Source organism: Rhipicephalus microplus, chromosome 3 (assembly GCF_043290135.1).
Source record: "Rhipicephalus microplus isolate Deutch F79 chromosome 3, USDA_Rmic, whole genome shotgun sequence".
Classification (NCBI taxonomy): domain Eukaryota; kingdom Metazoa; phylum Arthropoda; class Arachnida; order Ixodida; family Ixodidae; genus Rhipicephalus; species Rhipicephalus microplus.
In genome coordinates, this window is record NC_134702.1 from 137,431,644 (window position 1) to 137,446,490 (window position 14,847).

The window sequence follows — 14,847 nt, forward strand, 5'->3', positions numbered from 1 at the left end:
TACATCTAGCATGTTCCTTTATATACTGTGGATAGTGACGTATATGATCACCGCTTATGTAATTATTTGGTACAATGCAATGCACTGCGATAAAAACATCGTGGGGAAAAAATAATACCTTCATCTTTGCTTGGACTAATTTTTGCCCGCTGTTGAGGAAGTGGCTCTTTAACTACCAAAACAGAAATGCCCTTTCATGGAACCATAGGAAATATTTTAATGAGGACCAGTGCTTAGGAGAAAACCTTAACTACATTCATCGAAAGTCTATTCAGTTATCTATGCTAATGTTTTTGGCCAGCATGAAACGGAAATGTTGGTCTAGGTATGTTGTTGCAATTTTGTAACAGACAAACTTAAGCTGAATGAAAACATGGACAGCTTTGCTAACCGTGCTGCCAAGCATAGGAGATAAACATTACAAAATAACTCAAAGACTTATTTCACTTCCTACTCTTACGTTTTTGTGCAGGCTCTTTTCTCAGGAAGCTGAAGAAGAAAGGAAAATCAGAACTCGGAGTTCTGCGTGAGCGCTTCGGTCTCCTGAAGCAGAAGCAACTCCGACAGGGCGAGACTTTGAAGGAAAAATGGACACAAGCGACCGCAACGTGGGGCGAATCCCTCAAGGACCACCTGCTGAACGTCCCGGGCCGCGTGAAATCAGTGGTGCAGCACAACAAAAGTGGCAATGAAGGCATGACATCTGGTGCTGACGGAAAATACTCTGGAGAATTCATCGAAGAAAGCAATGAGCGAACTCCTGAGACAAGTGGCGTGTCGAAGACCACTGAAACATCTGAGGCCTCACTCCCTAAAGGAACGAGCACAAAGGGAAACACGCTGAAAGTTGCCTTAAACACAGGATACACCGGTAACAGAGCCGACCAGCTTGCAAACCAATCGCCTGAATCAAAATTCGATGTGCCATCACCAATTAGGAATGAAAGCACCACTGAAACACCACGGTTCAGCGGCAAGACAAAAGGCAACTCTCGGTTTGCAATCTTCCAATCAGCGAAAACATATAGCAACCAAAACGTGGGCCGAAACGAGCAGACAGTAAAAGGTTCAGAAATGAGCACAGTAGATGTAGGCACAAGCAGCGAACATGAACAGTCGTCTGAGGTAATCAGTGAAACCGACCAGCCTTCATCACCTATTTCGCATTTCCAGTTGAACCTACACATCACGAATCAAAACTCGCAAAGTAATAACATGAAAAGCTTAACAGCATCACCGCAGCATAACGTTGAAACAACCAGGGAAGTAAAAAATGGTGACACGGGTTCTGCGGACAAGCGCCCGCCTCACGAATCTATCGTAAAGCATATAGTTTATGTCAAGCATGAGGACGTTCCTCCCAGTGCTGGAGTGTACCCTTCGGATAGCCGGCTAAGGGTTTCCACATCCCTGTCGTCGGCCATCACTTCGAATAATATACCAAGTAGCAATACCGCAGGCACTTTTACAGGAAGACGCGATGAACCTTCCGAAATAAGACGTCCCGAAAACTATAAGACGGGCGTCCCCTATGGTCCGGAATTCACAGCTCGATCTAAAAAAATGTTTGAGTCAGGTTTTACAGAGACAAATAAAAACTTCTACGCAGGTCAAAATCTGAAAACAGGGGGCAGCACGAACACAAATTCTTACCTCGTGGGTAATGGTCCTACAAACCAAACGCCTGGCTCATCGACCAATAGGCGGCCAAGCACACTGCCTCAAGTAAACGAAAATATTCTTGCAAAGCCGCACAGTGTAGTTGAAGCTCAAACGCACTACTTAAAATTCAACAGCAAATTGCTGTCTAGGTCGAACTATCAAGGTCAGTATGGGCAAGGGTCTGCCTCACGGGCAGAGAAAATTAATGAACAATTTCCTAGAGAAACAGCTCCCCCAAGTAATTACAACCAACCATTAAGAGCACATTTCTCTCAAGAAGGGTTGAGTACTTACGCACGGCTGCAATCGGCTTTCAATTCACCGAACGCACCACTTGACACAACCGAGAAAGGGGCTTATACAAAAACACAGAACGAGTCAGGTGCATCTGTTCAGCCTCAAATATTAAGCACGATCCCAAACTTAAATTCAGCACCTCCAAACGTTGCTGCAAAGAAAGTGGAGTCATATTTATCGGAAAACTCTAATCTCTCTCCTCTGGTACATTCGCCTAGAAATGATGATGACAATCAAGGAATGAAGGTCGTGTATTCAGAAAATTCTTGGCCGATAGAAAATACGTATAATGCGTTCAATACAACCACAAAGAAATATATTTCTGCGCACCCGGCCCGACAGCCTTTAACAGCGTCGCCACATCAAGCGCCGTCTCTAAACCAAACGGGGCCTTTGCCTGGAGCTACTCCTTTAGAAGAAAATAGTAAGGTGCTCTCACAACCGTCGCCACAAAATGAAAAGAAATCCTCTCACATGACTGTTTCAAAACCGTCATCAGCACTTCTTCAATCTGACGAATCCTACTTGTCTAATTACCGTGCTCTCGCGGAAAAAATTTATATGTCCATGCCAAAAAGTGCACCAGTGTTGTTCCCGAGGCAACCATTCAAAGTGAACTTAGAACATCCTCAACACGTTCGAGGCCCACGCGGTAAACTGCAATTCAACCATCCTTCAAGCGCGAAAACATTGCAGCCGAACACAGCAAATATTGGTTTTGAAGTAGAAGCAACTGCGATGTCTGCAAAGCGGCATGAAGGACAAAGGCTTCCGACAAATGTTACACAAACAGCATCATTGCCATCACAGTGGCGCCAACTAATATCAGAAAGCGTACACTCGCGCTTTGGGCACACTTCTCTTTATAAGAACACTGAAGGAAAGCGAACACAATTGTTGCCAGAAAACAAGACGTCTTCGACTTTACCAAATATGTCAACCGCAGGCAACATAGCAACCCCAATTCCGCTATCTTTACCAAACGGGATGCAGTTGAAGAATGGGTCTTCTAAAACTGAGCCTACGGCAAAAACAGCATCAGTAATCGTCGCCTCTACTCATAAAATTCCAAATTTCATTCCCACAATGAACACCGCCAGAAAAGGTCCAAAGGAGCCTTCAGCAGCATTCCCGGAAAAAATAAATGCCCCGGGAATAAAAGTCTTAACAACAACACGACGAGTACTGCCGACAAAAAGCAAGAAAGAAGGAGCGAGTCAACAGCCACATTCAATGATTGTAGCACACGCGAAAAGGGCTTCCTTAGAGTCGAAGCTTAAGAGTCCAGCAGAACCTTCCATGACTCCACCTCATCTTCAGGCCCCAAGATTGAGTTCCGCTGAGAAATCTTTCGCAGAATTACCGAAACAGCAATCAGGCTTGCTGGTAAAGAAAATAGTTACACCAGCATTGACTGTCCTGCAGACAGGTCATCTGCTCGTGCGAGCAGGCAATAAAGTTATAAAGATGAAGCCGCCTTCATCAGGGCATCAGCAGACAGAGACTGAATTATTTGAGGGTGAGCATAAGAAAGCAACACAACGTCCAATGGGTCCTTTCTCTGTAAACGGTGAAAACATTATTCCCGCCAAAACATCTGCGCAAGAATTGTCAAATAAATCATCTGCAGTTTTGCAGAACGAGGTGATTACGCCAAAATCCATTCTCTCATCATCACCACCAAGACTACCCATTCAAGAAAGCAATTTATCAATTAAAATTCAGTCACCTTCACCACAAGTTAAGCAGACAAAGAGCATACTTTCTATCGGTGAGATAAAAAGAATCAGAGCACAACCAACGGCTCCATCTCTTCCGATCATCGAATCGCTTGCTACCATTAAGAAATCTGAAATAGAATTAGCCAAGGCACTTTCTGCAGTGCACGCAAGGGAGACAACTGCTCCGGTAATAAGTGTCCCGCCATCAACACCAAGTGTACCCGTGCAAGGAGGCAACGTAGCAGGGAAAATTCAGCCGTCATCAACAATGGTAGAACCGACGAAGAGTCCTTCTTTCGCGGGCCTTAAAAAAATAACATCCAAACACATAGCACCGTATCTTACCGTGTTAAAAACATTGGCTGCTGCTGTGAAATCAGCTCCAGAGTTACCAAAGAGACTTTCTGCGGTGCAAGCGCACAGGATAACTACACCGGTGTTGAATGTCCCACCACTGACACGAAATAAACCCGCGCAAACAGGCAATGTAAAAATCGAAGTTCAGCAGCCTTCAAAAAGAGGTGAGGCGTCACAGATATCTTCGGAAGGTGAGCTTAATAGGAGCCCACGACCTGCAACAGCCCCCTTTCTTCCAACAACAGAAACGGCAACTCCGGCTAAAAAAATTCCATCAGAATTATCAAATACGACTTTTGCGCTGCAACAAAATGAGACAAATAAACCGGGATTGGATGTGGCACCGTCGATACCGATTATACCTACGCAAGGAGGCACTCTAAGTGTGAAAGTTGAGCCGCCTTCACAAAAGAATGCTGCGAAGAAAAATACGCCTTTTGAGAGTGAGCTTAAGAAGAATGCAGAACATGCAACAGCCCCGTCTCTTCCAGTAATCAAAACACTGGCTCCGGCTGAGGTGTCTCCATCGGAATCACCAAATTTTTCATCTCCAGAGCAACCGAGTAAAATTTCTACACCGCTTTTGAATATAGCACCACCAACAGCGACAGTACCCATGGAAAAAGGCAATGTAGAAAAGAGAGTTCAGCCTCTTTCACTAAACGGTGGGTCGGCAAAGAATATACCTGTGGGGGGCGAGCTTGAGGCAACCACAGCAGTTTCAAAGACCACGTCTATTCCAACGATTGAAACATTGAATCCCGCTGTGAAATCTACAACAAGGTCACCAAATACGCTTTCTCCAGTGCAAGCAAGTGATATATCGACAACACAATTGCATGTACCACCAGTCATTCCAGCAGTATCTATACAAGGAAGTAATATGAAAATCAAAATTCAACCATCTTCACCAAAAGCTAGACTAGCGCCGAGTATAGCTTTTAAGGGCAAGCTTAAGAGCACCGCCGAATTCACAATGACAAGAGCATTCACTACAGCGGTGGAATCTTCGCCAAAATTACCCAGGAGACCTTCTAGCGTGCAAGCGAGCGAGATATCTGCGCAGTTATTAAATGTGCCACCATCAACTCCAATAGTAGCCACGCTGGGAGGGAACATAGATCTGAAAGTTAAGCCACCTTCACGAAAGGCTGGACCAGCGAAGGCTATAGCTTTAGAGGGCGAGATTAAGAAGACCACAGCACTTCCAACGGTGCCGTCTCTTCCAACCACAAAAAAATTGATTCCGGCTGCAGAATCTGCGCCAAAATTACCAAAGAGACAATCTGTAGTGCAAGCGAGCGAGATATCTACCCCGCAACTGAATGCACCACCTTCAACACCGATAGTAGCCACGCTGGGAGGGAACATAGAAATGAAAGTTCAGCCACCTTCCCGAAAGGCTGAAGCAGCGAATACTATAGCTTTAGAGGGTGAGCTTAAAAAGAACACAGCCAATCCGAAGGCTTCTCTTCCAATAATGAAAACATTGCCTGCGACTGTGGAATCTGCACCAGAATTATCCAACAGACCTTTTGCAGTGCAAAAGAATCAGGCAAGTACACCTGTACCTGCGATGGCCCCGCCTCTTCCAACGTCCAAAATATTGACTCAGGCTGGGGAAGCGGAACCGGAATTACCAAAAAGACCTTCTGCGGGGTCAGTGAGCCAGACAACAACACTGCTATCAAACGTACCACCAACAACACTAGCGGTAGCCAAGCAAAGAAGTAGTAATAAAATGAAAGTGCAGCCACCATTACCAAAGGCTAAACAGGCGAAGAGCATACTTTTTGAGGGTGAACATAAGAGGACCACAAAACCTGCGATAGCCCCGTCTTTTCGATCAAACAAAAGAGTGACTCCGGTAGTGAGATTTTCTCCAGAATCACCAAACAAAACTTCTCCAGGGGAAGCGAGCGAGATATCTACACCCCTCATAAACGTGCCACTACCAACACCGACAATATCCACTCAAGCAGGCAATGTAAAAATGAAAGTTCAGCCGCCTTCACTGATGGTTAAACCAGTGCTGAGTAGGGCTTTCGAAGGTGAACTTACTAGGACCAAAGGAGCTAAAACGGCCCCGTCTCTTGCGACAATCAAAACAGTGACTTCAGCTGTTGAATTTGCACCGGAATCATCAAAGAAACCTTCTCCAGTGCAAGCCAGCAAGATATCTGCAACGCTATTGAGTGTACCACTACCACGATCAATAGAAGCCAAGCAAGAAAGCAGTATCAACATGAAGGTTAAGCAGCCTGCACGAATGGGTAACGCGGAAAAGAGTATGCTTTTTGAGGGCGAGCTTAAGAGGACCACAGAACCTCGAACGGCCTCGTCTCTTCCTACGACGAAAACATTGTCTTCAGCTGTAAAATCTGCATCAGAATCACGTAAAAGAACTTCTGCAGTGCAAACGAGAAAAATATCTGTCCCGCTAATGAATTTATCACCATCTAAACCTACAATTGCCACGCAAGAAGGCAACATAAAAATGAAAGTTCCGTCGCCTTCACCACAGGCTAATCCGGCAAAGAGTATATCTTTAGAAGACGAACATAGGAGGATCACAATACCTGCAATGGCCCAGTCTCTTCAAGTGATCAAAACATTGACTCCGAGTGTAAAATCTGCCCCGGATGTACTGAAGAAACCTACAGCAGTGCAATCGAGCAAGGTCACTACACCACTATTCAATGTACTACCATCAACACCGATGGTAGAAACGCAAGGAGGCAGTATAGAAGTGAAAATTCAGCAGCCTTCACCTAAGGTTGGACGGGTGAAGAGCATACCTCTTGGGGACAAGCTTAAGAGAACCACAGAACCTCCAATGATACCGTCTCTTCCGACGTACAAAACATTGAACCAAGCTGCAGAATCCGCACCGGAATTGCCAAAGCGACACTCTGCAGTACAAACGAATCAGATAGCCACCCCAGTGCTAAGTATCACACCATCCACACCAAGAATACAAACGCAAGGAGAAAATAGAGAAATAAAACTTCAGCCAGTTTCTGCGAATCCTGGACTGCCCAAGAGTAAACCTTTTAAGGGTGAGCTTAGAAGGACCACAGAAACTGCTATGACCCCGCCTATTCGAACGATCGAAACATTGACTCCAGCTGTTGAATCTACCCCAGAATCACCCATGAGACCTTCAACAGCACAAACGAATGAGACAACTACAACGGTATTGAATGTCCCATCAACGACACGCGGAATACACACGAAAGGAGGCAATATAAAAATGAAACTTCAGCCACCTTCGCCGAATTCTGCACTGCCCAAAAGTAAACCTTTTCAGGTTGAGCTTAAGAGGATCACAGAAAATGCAACGACCCCGTCTCTTCAAACGATCCAAACTTCAACTCCGGCTGTGAAATTTGCAGTGGAATCACGAAACAAATCATCAGCAGTGCAAGCAAGCAAGGTTACTACACCACTATTGAGTGAACTACCATCATCACCGATGGTAGCGACTCAAGAAACCAACATAGAAATGAAAGTTCAGCCGCCTTCACCAAAGGCTGCACCGGTGAGGAGCATACCTTTCGAGGGCGAGCTCAAGAGGACCACAGAAACCGCAATGACCCCATTTATTTCATCGACCAATACTTTGACCCCGGCTGGGAAATCTGCCCCAAAATTGCCCAAGAGACCTTCCGCAACACAAACAGATGAGACAACTACGCCGGTATTGAATGTACAATCCTCAACAACCAGAATACACAAGCAAGAAGGCAATACAAAAACGAAACTTCAGCCGCCTTCCCCGAAGGTAGGACTGCCCAAGAATAAACCTTTTGAGGGCCAGCCTAAGAGGACCACACAAACTGCAATGACCCCTTCTCTTTCGACGATCAAAACTTTGACTCAGGCTGTGAAATCTGGACCAGAATTACCCAAAAGATATTCTGCAGTGAAAATGAATGAGGCAACTACCCCGATATTGAATGTCCCGTCATCAACACGCAGAATACACGTGCAAACAGGCAATATAGATATGAAACTTCAGCTGCCTTCCTTGAAGGCTGGACTGTCGAAGAGCATAGCTTTTGAGGGCGAGGTTAAGAGAACCAAAGAACTCCCAATGCCCCCCTCTCTTCCGATAACGAAAACATTGACTCCGGTTCCGGTATCCGCACCGGAAATGCCAAAGAGACCTGCAGTACGAAAAAACCAGATAACTACGCCATTATTCAATGTGCCACTGTCAACGCCGGTAGTAGCCACACAAGGAAGCAATTTAAAATTGAAACTTCAGCCACCTTCACGAATGGCTAAAGCAGCGAAGAGTGTCCCTTTTGAGGGCAAGCTTAAGAGGATCACAGGACCTGCAACAGCCCCATCTACTCCAGCGATGATAAAATTGACTAACGCTTTGAAATCTGCAACAGAATTACCAAAGAGACCTCCTGCAGTACAAACGAATCAGATAACTACACCGGTATTAGGCGCACCGCCATCAACACCGATAGCAGCCACGCAAGGAGACAATATAAAAATGAAAGTTCAGCCGCGTTCACCGAAGGCTAAACCGGCGAAAAGCATACCTCTTGAGGACGAGCGTAGGAGAACCACAGAACCTGCAATGATCCCGTCTCTTACAAAGGACAAAATATTGAATCAAGCTGTGCAATCGGTATTGGAATTACCAAAGAAACCTTCATTGCAAACGAACCTGGTTACTACATCGGTATTGAATGACCCACCTTCAACACCAACTGTATCCACGCAAGCACGCAATAAGCAAATGAAAAAACAGCCACCTTCATCGAAGGCTAAACCATTGACGACTATATCTTTTGAGGGTGAGCTTAAAGGCATCACAGAACATAGAACAGCCCCGCCTAATCCAGTGATCGTAACATTGACTAACAATTTGAAACCTGCACCTGTATTACTAAAGAGACCTTCTGCATTGCAACGGAATCAGATAGTTACACCGATATTGAATGTCTCACCATCAGCACCAACTATGTCCGCGCAAGCAGGCAACAAGGAAATGAAGAATCAACCACCTTTATCGAAGGCAAAACTAACAACGACTATACCTTTTGAGGGTGGGGCAAAGAGTATAACGGAACCTGCAGCAGCCTCGTCTATTCCAATGATTGTAACACTGAATAACGCTTTGAAATCAACACCAGAGTTACCAAAAAGACCTTCAGCAGTACCAGTGAATGATATATTGCCGCCGTTGTTGAATATCCGACCATCAAAGCCGAGAGTGCCCGCACCAGCAGGCCATGTATCAATAAAAGAGCAGCCGCCTTTGCCAAAAGCTGGTCTGGCGAAGGGTATATTTCTTGAGCGAGAGCTTAAGAAGAACACAGAACCTGCCACGGCCCCGTCTCTTCCAAAGACGAAAACGTTAACTCCGGTGGTGAAATCTGCAGCAGAATTACCAAGGTCACGTTCTGCCATGCACGTAACACCAGTTTTGAAAGCTCGACCATCAGAACCGAGGGTGCCTATGGAAGGAGTCGATATAGCCATAAAAACTCACCCACCGACAACAAAGCTTGGGCCAAATAAGAATGTATTTTCTGAGGTTGTGCAGAAGCCAGTGCCCAAAGCGGCAACTTCACCGTCTCTTAGAATGGTCGAAAGAGTGACTGCCGCTGAGAAATCTGCCGCAGTATTGACAGAGTCACCTTCTGCAGTGCACGCAAGCGAGAAAACTACCCCGGTACGTAATACCCGGCGGTCCACGTCGAGGAAACTTACAGAAGGAAGCAATGTAACGAATAATATTCATTCGCATTCCCAAAAGCTTGCGCTGGCGAAGAGTGGATTTTTAGAGGGCGGGCTTAATAAACCATCTGCAGTGCTCTCGAACAACATCATTACACCAGGGTTTACTCGTCCATCATTAGCACCGGTGGTGTCGAATAAAGCAGCCAATGTACCGATCAATATTAAAAATCCTTCACCAAACATTGAGGTGGAGAAGACTGTGTCTCTTGAGGGTGCGTTTAAAACAGACAGAAAACTAGCAATAGCTTCATCTCTTCAAACTACCCAACCATTGACTCCAGCTGAGAAATTAGCAACACAATCAGCTAAGAAATCTACTACAGTGCACGCAAACGATAAAACACTTGTATTTCATCTCCCACCATCAACACCGAAGGTAAACACGCAAGGAAACAGTGCAGATGTGAAAATTCTGCCACTTTCACCAAAAGTTAAGCTTCCGAAAAGGGTACCTTCTATGAGTGAGCTGAACCAAATCACAAAACAGCGAACGGCTCCGTCTATTCCGACGACCAAGTCATTGACTCCGGTTGCTATATCTGCAGTAGAATCCCCAAAGACGCCTCCTACAAAGCCTGCAGAGATAACTACACCGGGAATGAATATCCCACTGTCAGCATCGATAGTACCCATGCAAGGTGTCAACGTAGCAATGAAATCTCCACTAACTTCACGAAAAAGTATTCAGGCTCAGACTCCATATTTGAAGGGAAACCTTAAAAGAACCACAGAACTCGCAACACCTCTGTTTCGTCCGACAGTGGTATCATCGACACCCGCTTTGAAATCTGCTGCAGAATCACCAGAGACACCTTCTGCCGTGCACACACATAAGATGACTACACCGGTATTCGGAGTCCCACTATTGAAACCGAGCAACCCTAAGAATGGAAGCAATACAGAAGTGAAAATACCACCGCATTCACGAAAAGTAGAGCTTACGAAGAGTGCTGTCTTTGACGATACGCTTAAGAGGACCACCTGGACGGCATTAGCTCCGTCTCTCCTCAAGGTAAAAAAATTGAGTAGTGATTCTAAACCTGCAGCTGATTTGGCAAAGAAGTCTTCAGCACACCTTGTGAAGGGGATAATTACAACGGGATTGAATTTGCCACCGACAACATCAAAGGTACCCACGTTAGTAAGCAACGAAGGGGCGAAAATGCAGCTGCCTATCGCGAGTGCTATGCAGACGAAGGGTGCTTCTTTCAGGGTAGAGCCTAAGAGAGCCACAGAAAATGCAGGGGGTTCATCTCAGATTCAAAAATTGGGCCACGCTATATCAACCATAACTTTAGCAAAGAAAGGTTCATCGCGGCACATGGTAAAGGTAAATCCTATGGAACCTAAACTTCCCCCGACAACGCTTACATTGTTTACGAAAGGTGGCAACGCACGAAGAAATATGCAGCCGCCTGCACCAAGGGCGCTGCATCCGAAGAATGGTTATTTCGAACGTCAGCTTCAGGGAAGCACAGAATCGGCAATAAGTTCATCTATTCATACGGATCGGACTTCTATTCCCACTTTAAAGTCTGGAGCAGCAATACTAAAGCAGCCTTCAGCCCAGTTCGCAAAGCAGATTACTAATCCTGGAGTCACAACACCCGACTCACTTGGTAAAGCGGGTATTGGATTAAGAAAAGTGCAGCAACCTACACCAAATGTTTCTCAGCTAGCCCCTTTATCCGTTACAGCCTCGCAGAAGAGGTCCGTACCGAGAAATCACAATGGCCTTACGGAGTTTGAAATATCAAGACACCCCCGAATGCACAAAAAAGAAAGCAAAATGGTTCGTAAAGTATGGCCACCTGCCACGACCATTCGACGGGAAAACACAGTTCTAGCTCTACCGATACAAAACGGTAATCGGGAGCCACATGCTACTCCTAATGCACCTATAAATCAGAATGCTAATCCTAATGTCGTTGCGCAGCTTGCGTCAAGGACTTTATTATTGCGTTTAAAGAAACCTGGGGAAGCAAATTTTACGTCTCATTCAGCTGATGCCCTGCTTACAAAGGGCGAAGTTCCCGATCACACACACAGGCAGCCGTACGTTCAAGTACTTTTGCAGCCCGCATATATCACTCATTCACAAGCTTCAAATATCTTCCCAAACTCACCCTTAACAGCACGTGCCAGCCCCTATACACGACATGATCTGTACCCCATGCACAATGTTAGAACACCGAACGAGCAACTAACCTCTTTGCAATTTTCATACAACCTTGCACAAGTTGATCCTTTAGCTGCAGCCCTCCCAAATACCATTGATCAAGGTCGTTTATTTGAAGCTACACTTCAAGCAATTTCACGCAACATTGACAACCCTATGACCACAAAAAGTAGGCTTCAAGAGACAATGAGGCCACCACGTGGTAGCCCTTCATTGATGACACTGATCGAGCGAGCCCGCTCAAAGAATTTTAGGAATGGCAGATTTGGTGCTCCTGCTGCTAAAAACTTGTTCTTCAGAGGGAACATTTTATATAATGCAGAACCTCTACGAGAGCGAAATGACCTCACAAATTATGCTCTTTTTGGCCCCAGAGGAATACGAACAATTCAGCAGCCTTCTTCACTAAGAGGCAGGAACATTTTAGAAGAAAAGATAGGAACTGTATCTTCTCTTAGTCTTTCAGGACGTTCACCGCACGTTACTAAACTACAAAAGTTAATAGAGCCCCCGAAATTTATATGTGAACGTATTCCTACTTTACCGAGTAGAGTACCCATCCTCGTGAAGTGTAGTTTAAATGTCTTGAAGCCGATATATCAATTCTTGGTCATCAAAACACCTAATGAGTGGATTGACTATTCTTCAAATCTTATATACGCACTATTGTATTTGCGTCTGTACTCACCTTTGCCCTACTGGCACTCCACTACGTTCGAGTACTTTCTCAGTCAGAAGGTCGAGAGTGGTCACCACTTAGTAAGAAGGCCGAAACTTATGCCTTTGATAGCGAAAGCCGAGCGTAATGTAAGAGGCTTCTTTTTGCCATTACGTACCCCTCCTGTGCTTGTTCCTGCTATACCAGTGAGAAATTTTGAAACGAGGAGAACAAGGCCAAGTCACCTGCTCCCGAAAACCGACTTTGAGTTGCGATATGCGCATCAGCCGACTACATTCTCCATGCTGCCGCATTGGCACCCGAAGACATTCGAGCACTTTCTCAGTAATGATGGGGAGAGCGGACGCAACCTAGTAAGAAGACATAATTTTTCTCCCTCAGTAGAAAACAGTGACAGATATGTAACGGGCTCTACTTCACCACTACGCGCATACTTCTATAGCTCCCAAATTTCCCCAAAAGCCACAGCGACAAGCAGAACATCAGGTGCAAGTCGCTTCCCAGGCAGCATGAACCTTGCCTCGAGGAAACTTTATTCATCGAATATACTACAAAGCCCACCTTCGCTACCTCTGTTGTACGCGATACGATCTCCATGGTACCCTCGAACTGTTGAACACGTTCTTAGTCAGGAATACAAGAACAGAAAGGGCTTACTAATAAAACGAATCTTATTTCCCTTCATGAGGAACGACGGAAATGGTATCGAAGCCCGCACTCCAGCAATAAGTGCGTATTCTTAATACGAGCCACGCATTCGCGCAAAAATTTTCGCAGAAAGGATAACGTCAACCCCGAGTGACTTCTTCGATTTCCGGTGACACGAGAGAAGACCTGCGCAATGCTGCACTAGAGAACCCCAGCACTTTCAAATACTGCGAATTGCATGCCACCGACAATACAATAACACAATCGCTCTCATCGAAGCTTGAACAACTGCAAGATTGCAATGTGCCTCAAGGTATTCAAATTAACCGGAAACCCGTCCAGTTTAACACAAAAAATAAAATAAATATAATTGTTGGGGAAAACACTTTGGCCTGCAAAGAAAAACATGTGTAATCCTTTCTCATTTCTATAACACTGATATCCTGACAACATAGAAGTAAGATCCATACGTCTACGTCTATCGATAACATCTAATCAACTAATGCACCATCTTTACACCATCCTACGTATTATTAACGTCGTGTGCACTTCCATCTTAAGACAAAAACTAGACGTCGCAAATGATGTCACATATACGTGCACCAAATGGATGGCAGAACTTTGTCTTCTAAACTGCTTTAGTTGACGTTTAAACTGATAAATATATTCTGCACATAAAATATAGAAGGTGCTTGAAAATGAATGGACATGTAACTTTCAAGCGTGCGTAATGCGTACACTTATACATGAGCGAGTACAGAAAGCACGCGAACGACCATGAAATTAACATGCGTGGCGTTACTTATGCCGTACATGATAGCGCGATATTATGCAGCCTGAAAGTGCTTTCAAGGGTGAAGCACTTTGGGCCTGGGCTGTCGTCGCTTGGCGTATCACAAGCATAAAAAATAGAAAAAAAGGAAACAAGCCAGAATGAGAAAAAGATGGAAAAGGAAGAAATAGGAACAAATGTAGAAAGGACGAGGGAAATAGACAAAAATAGAGGAAAAATAATACAGAAAAAACTGAAAAGCTGTAAGAAAAAAAGAGGAAGGAAGGAAGCTCATGAGAAACAAACCAGCAATCCCGGCCCCGCACTTCCCTCAGAGGCTTGCTACAGGTATAGTTTTGTGTGCTAGAGACCTGCGCTCCCACTGCAGTCTGGCTCTTAGATAGAGTGCTATACTTGTAGAAAGCATCACAACACCTGAGGATGGCTTTAAATTTGTCGTCTGGCAGCAATACGTGCAGCCTCGCTCCGCCGCAGTGGTCTAGTAGTTAAGGTACTCGGCTGCTGACCCGCAGGTGGCGGGATCAAATCCCAGCTGCGGCGGCTGCATTTTCGATGGAGGCGAAGATACTGTAGGCCTGTGTGCTCAGATTTGGGTCGCGTACGCTTAAGAACAGGTGGTCGAAATTTCCGGATCCCTCCACTACGGTGTCTCTCATAATCATGTGGTGGTTTCGGGACGTTAAACCCCACATATCAATCAATCCGGCCGCCTCACGCCTTTGATGCTTTCTATAAAGCACAGCCG

The 14,847-nt window shown here is 45.3% G+C and overlaps 1 protein-coding gene across 1 annotated transcript in view; it reads left to right on the forward strand.

Moving 5' to 3' along the window:
• The window catches only part of LOC142803946 (uncharacterized), a 49,445-nt gene extending 35,731 nt beyond the window's left edge, over window positions 1–13,714 (forward strand). Inside the window, exon 5 of the mRNA XM_075890314.1 lies at window positions 473–13,714. Coding sequence (XP_075746429.1) covers window positions 473–13,404 — 12,932 coding nt within the window. The 3' untranslated portion in view covers window positions 13,405–13,714. The remainder of the gene's footprint in view (window positions 1–472) is intronic.
• Window positions 13,715–14,847: the final 1,133 nt, after the last annotated feature.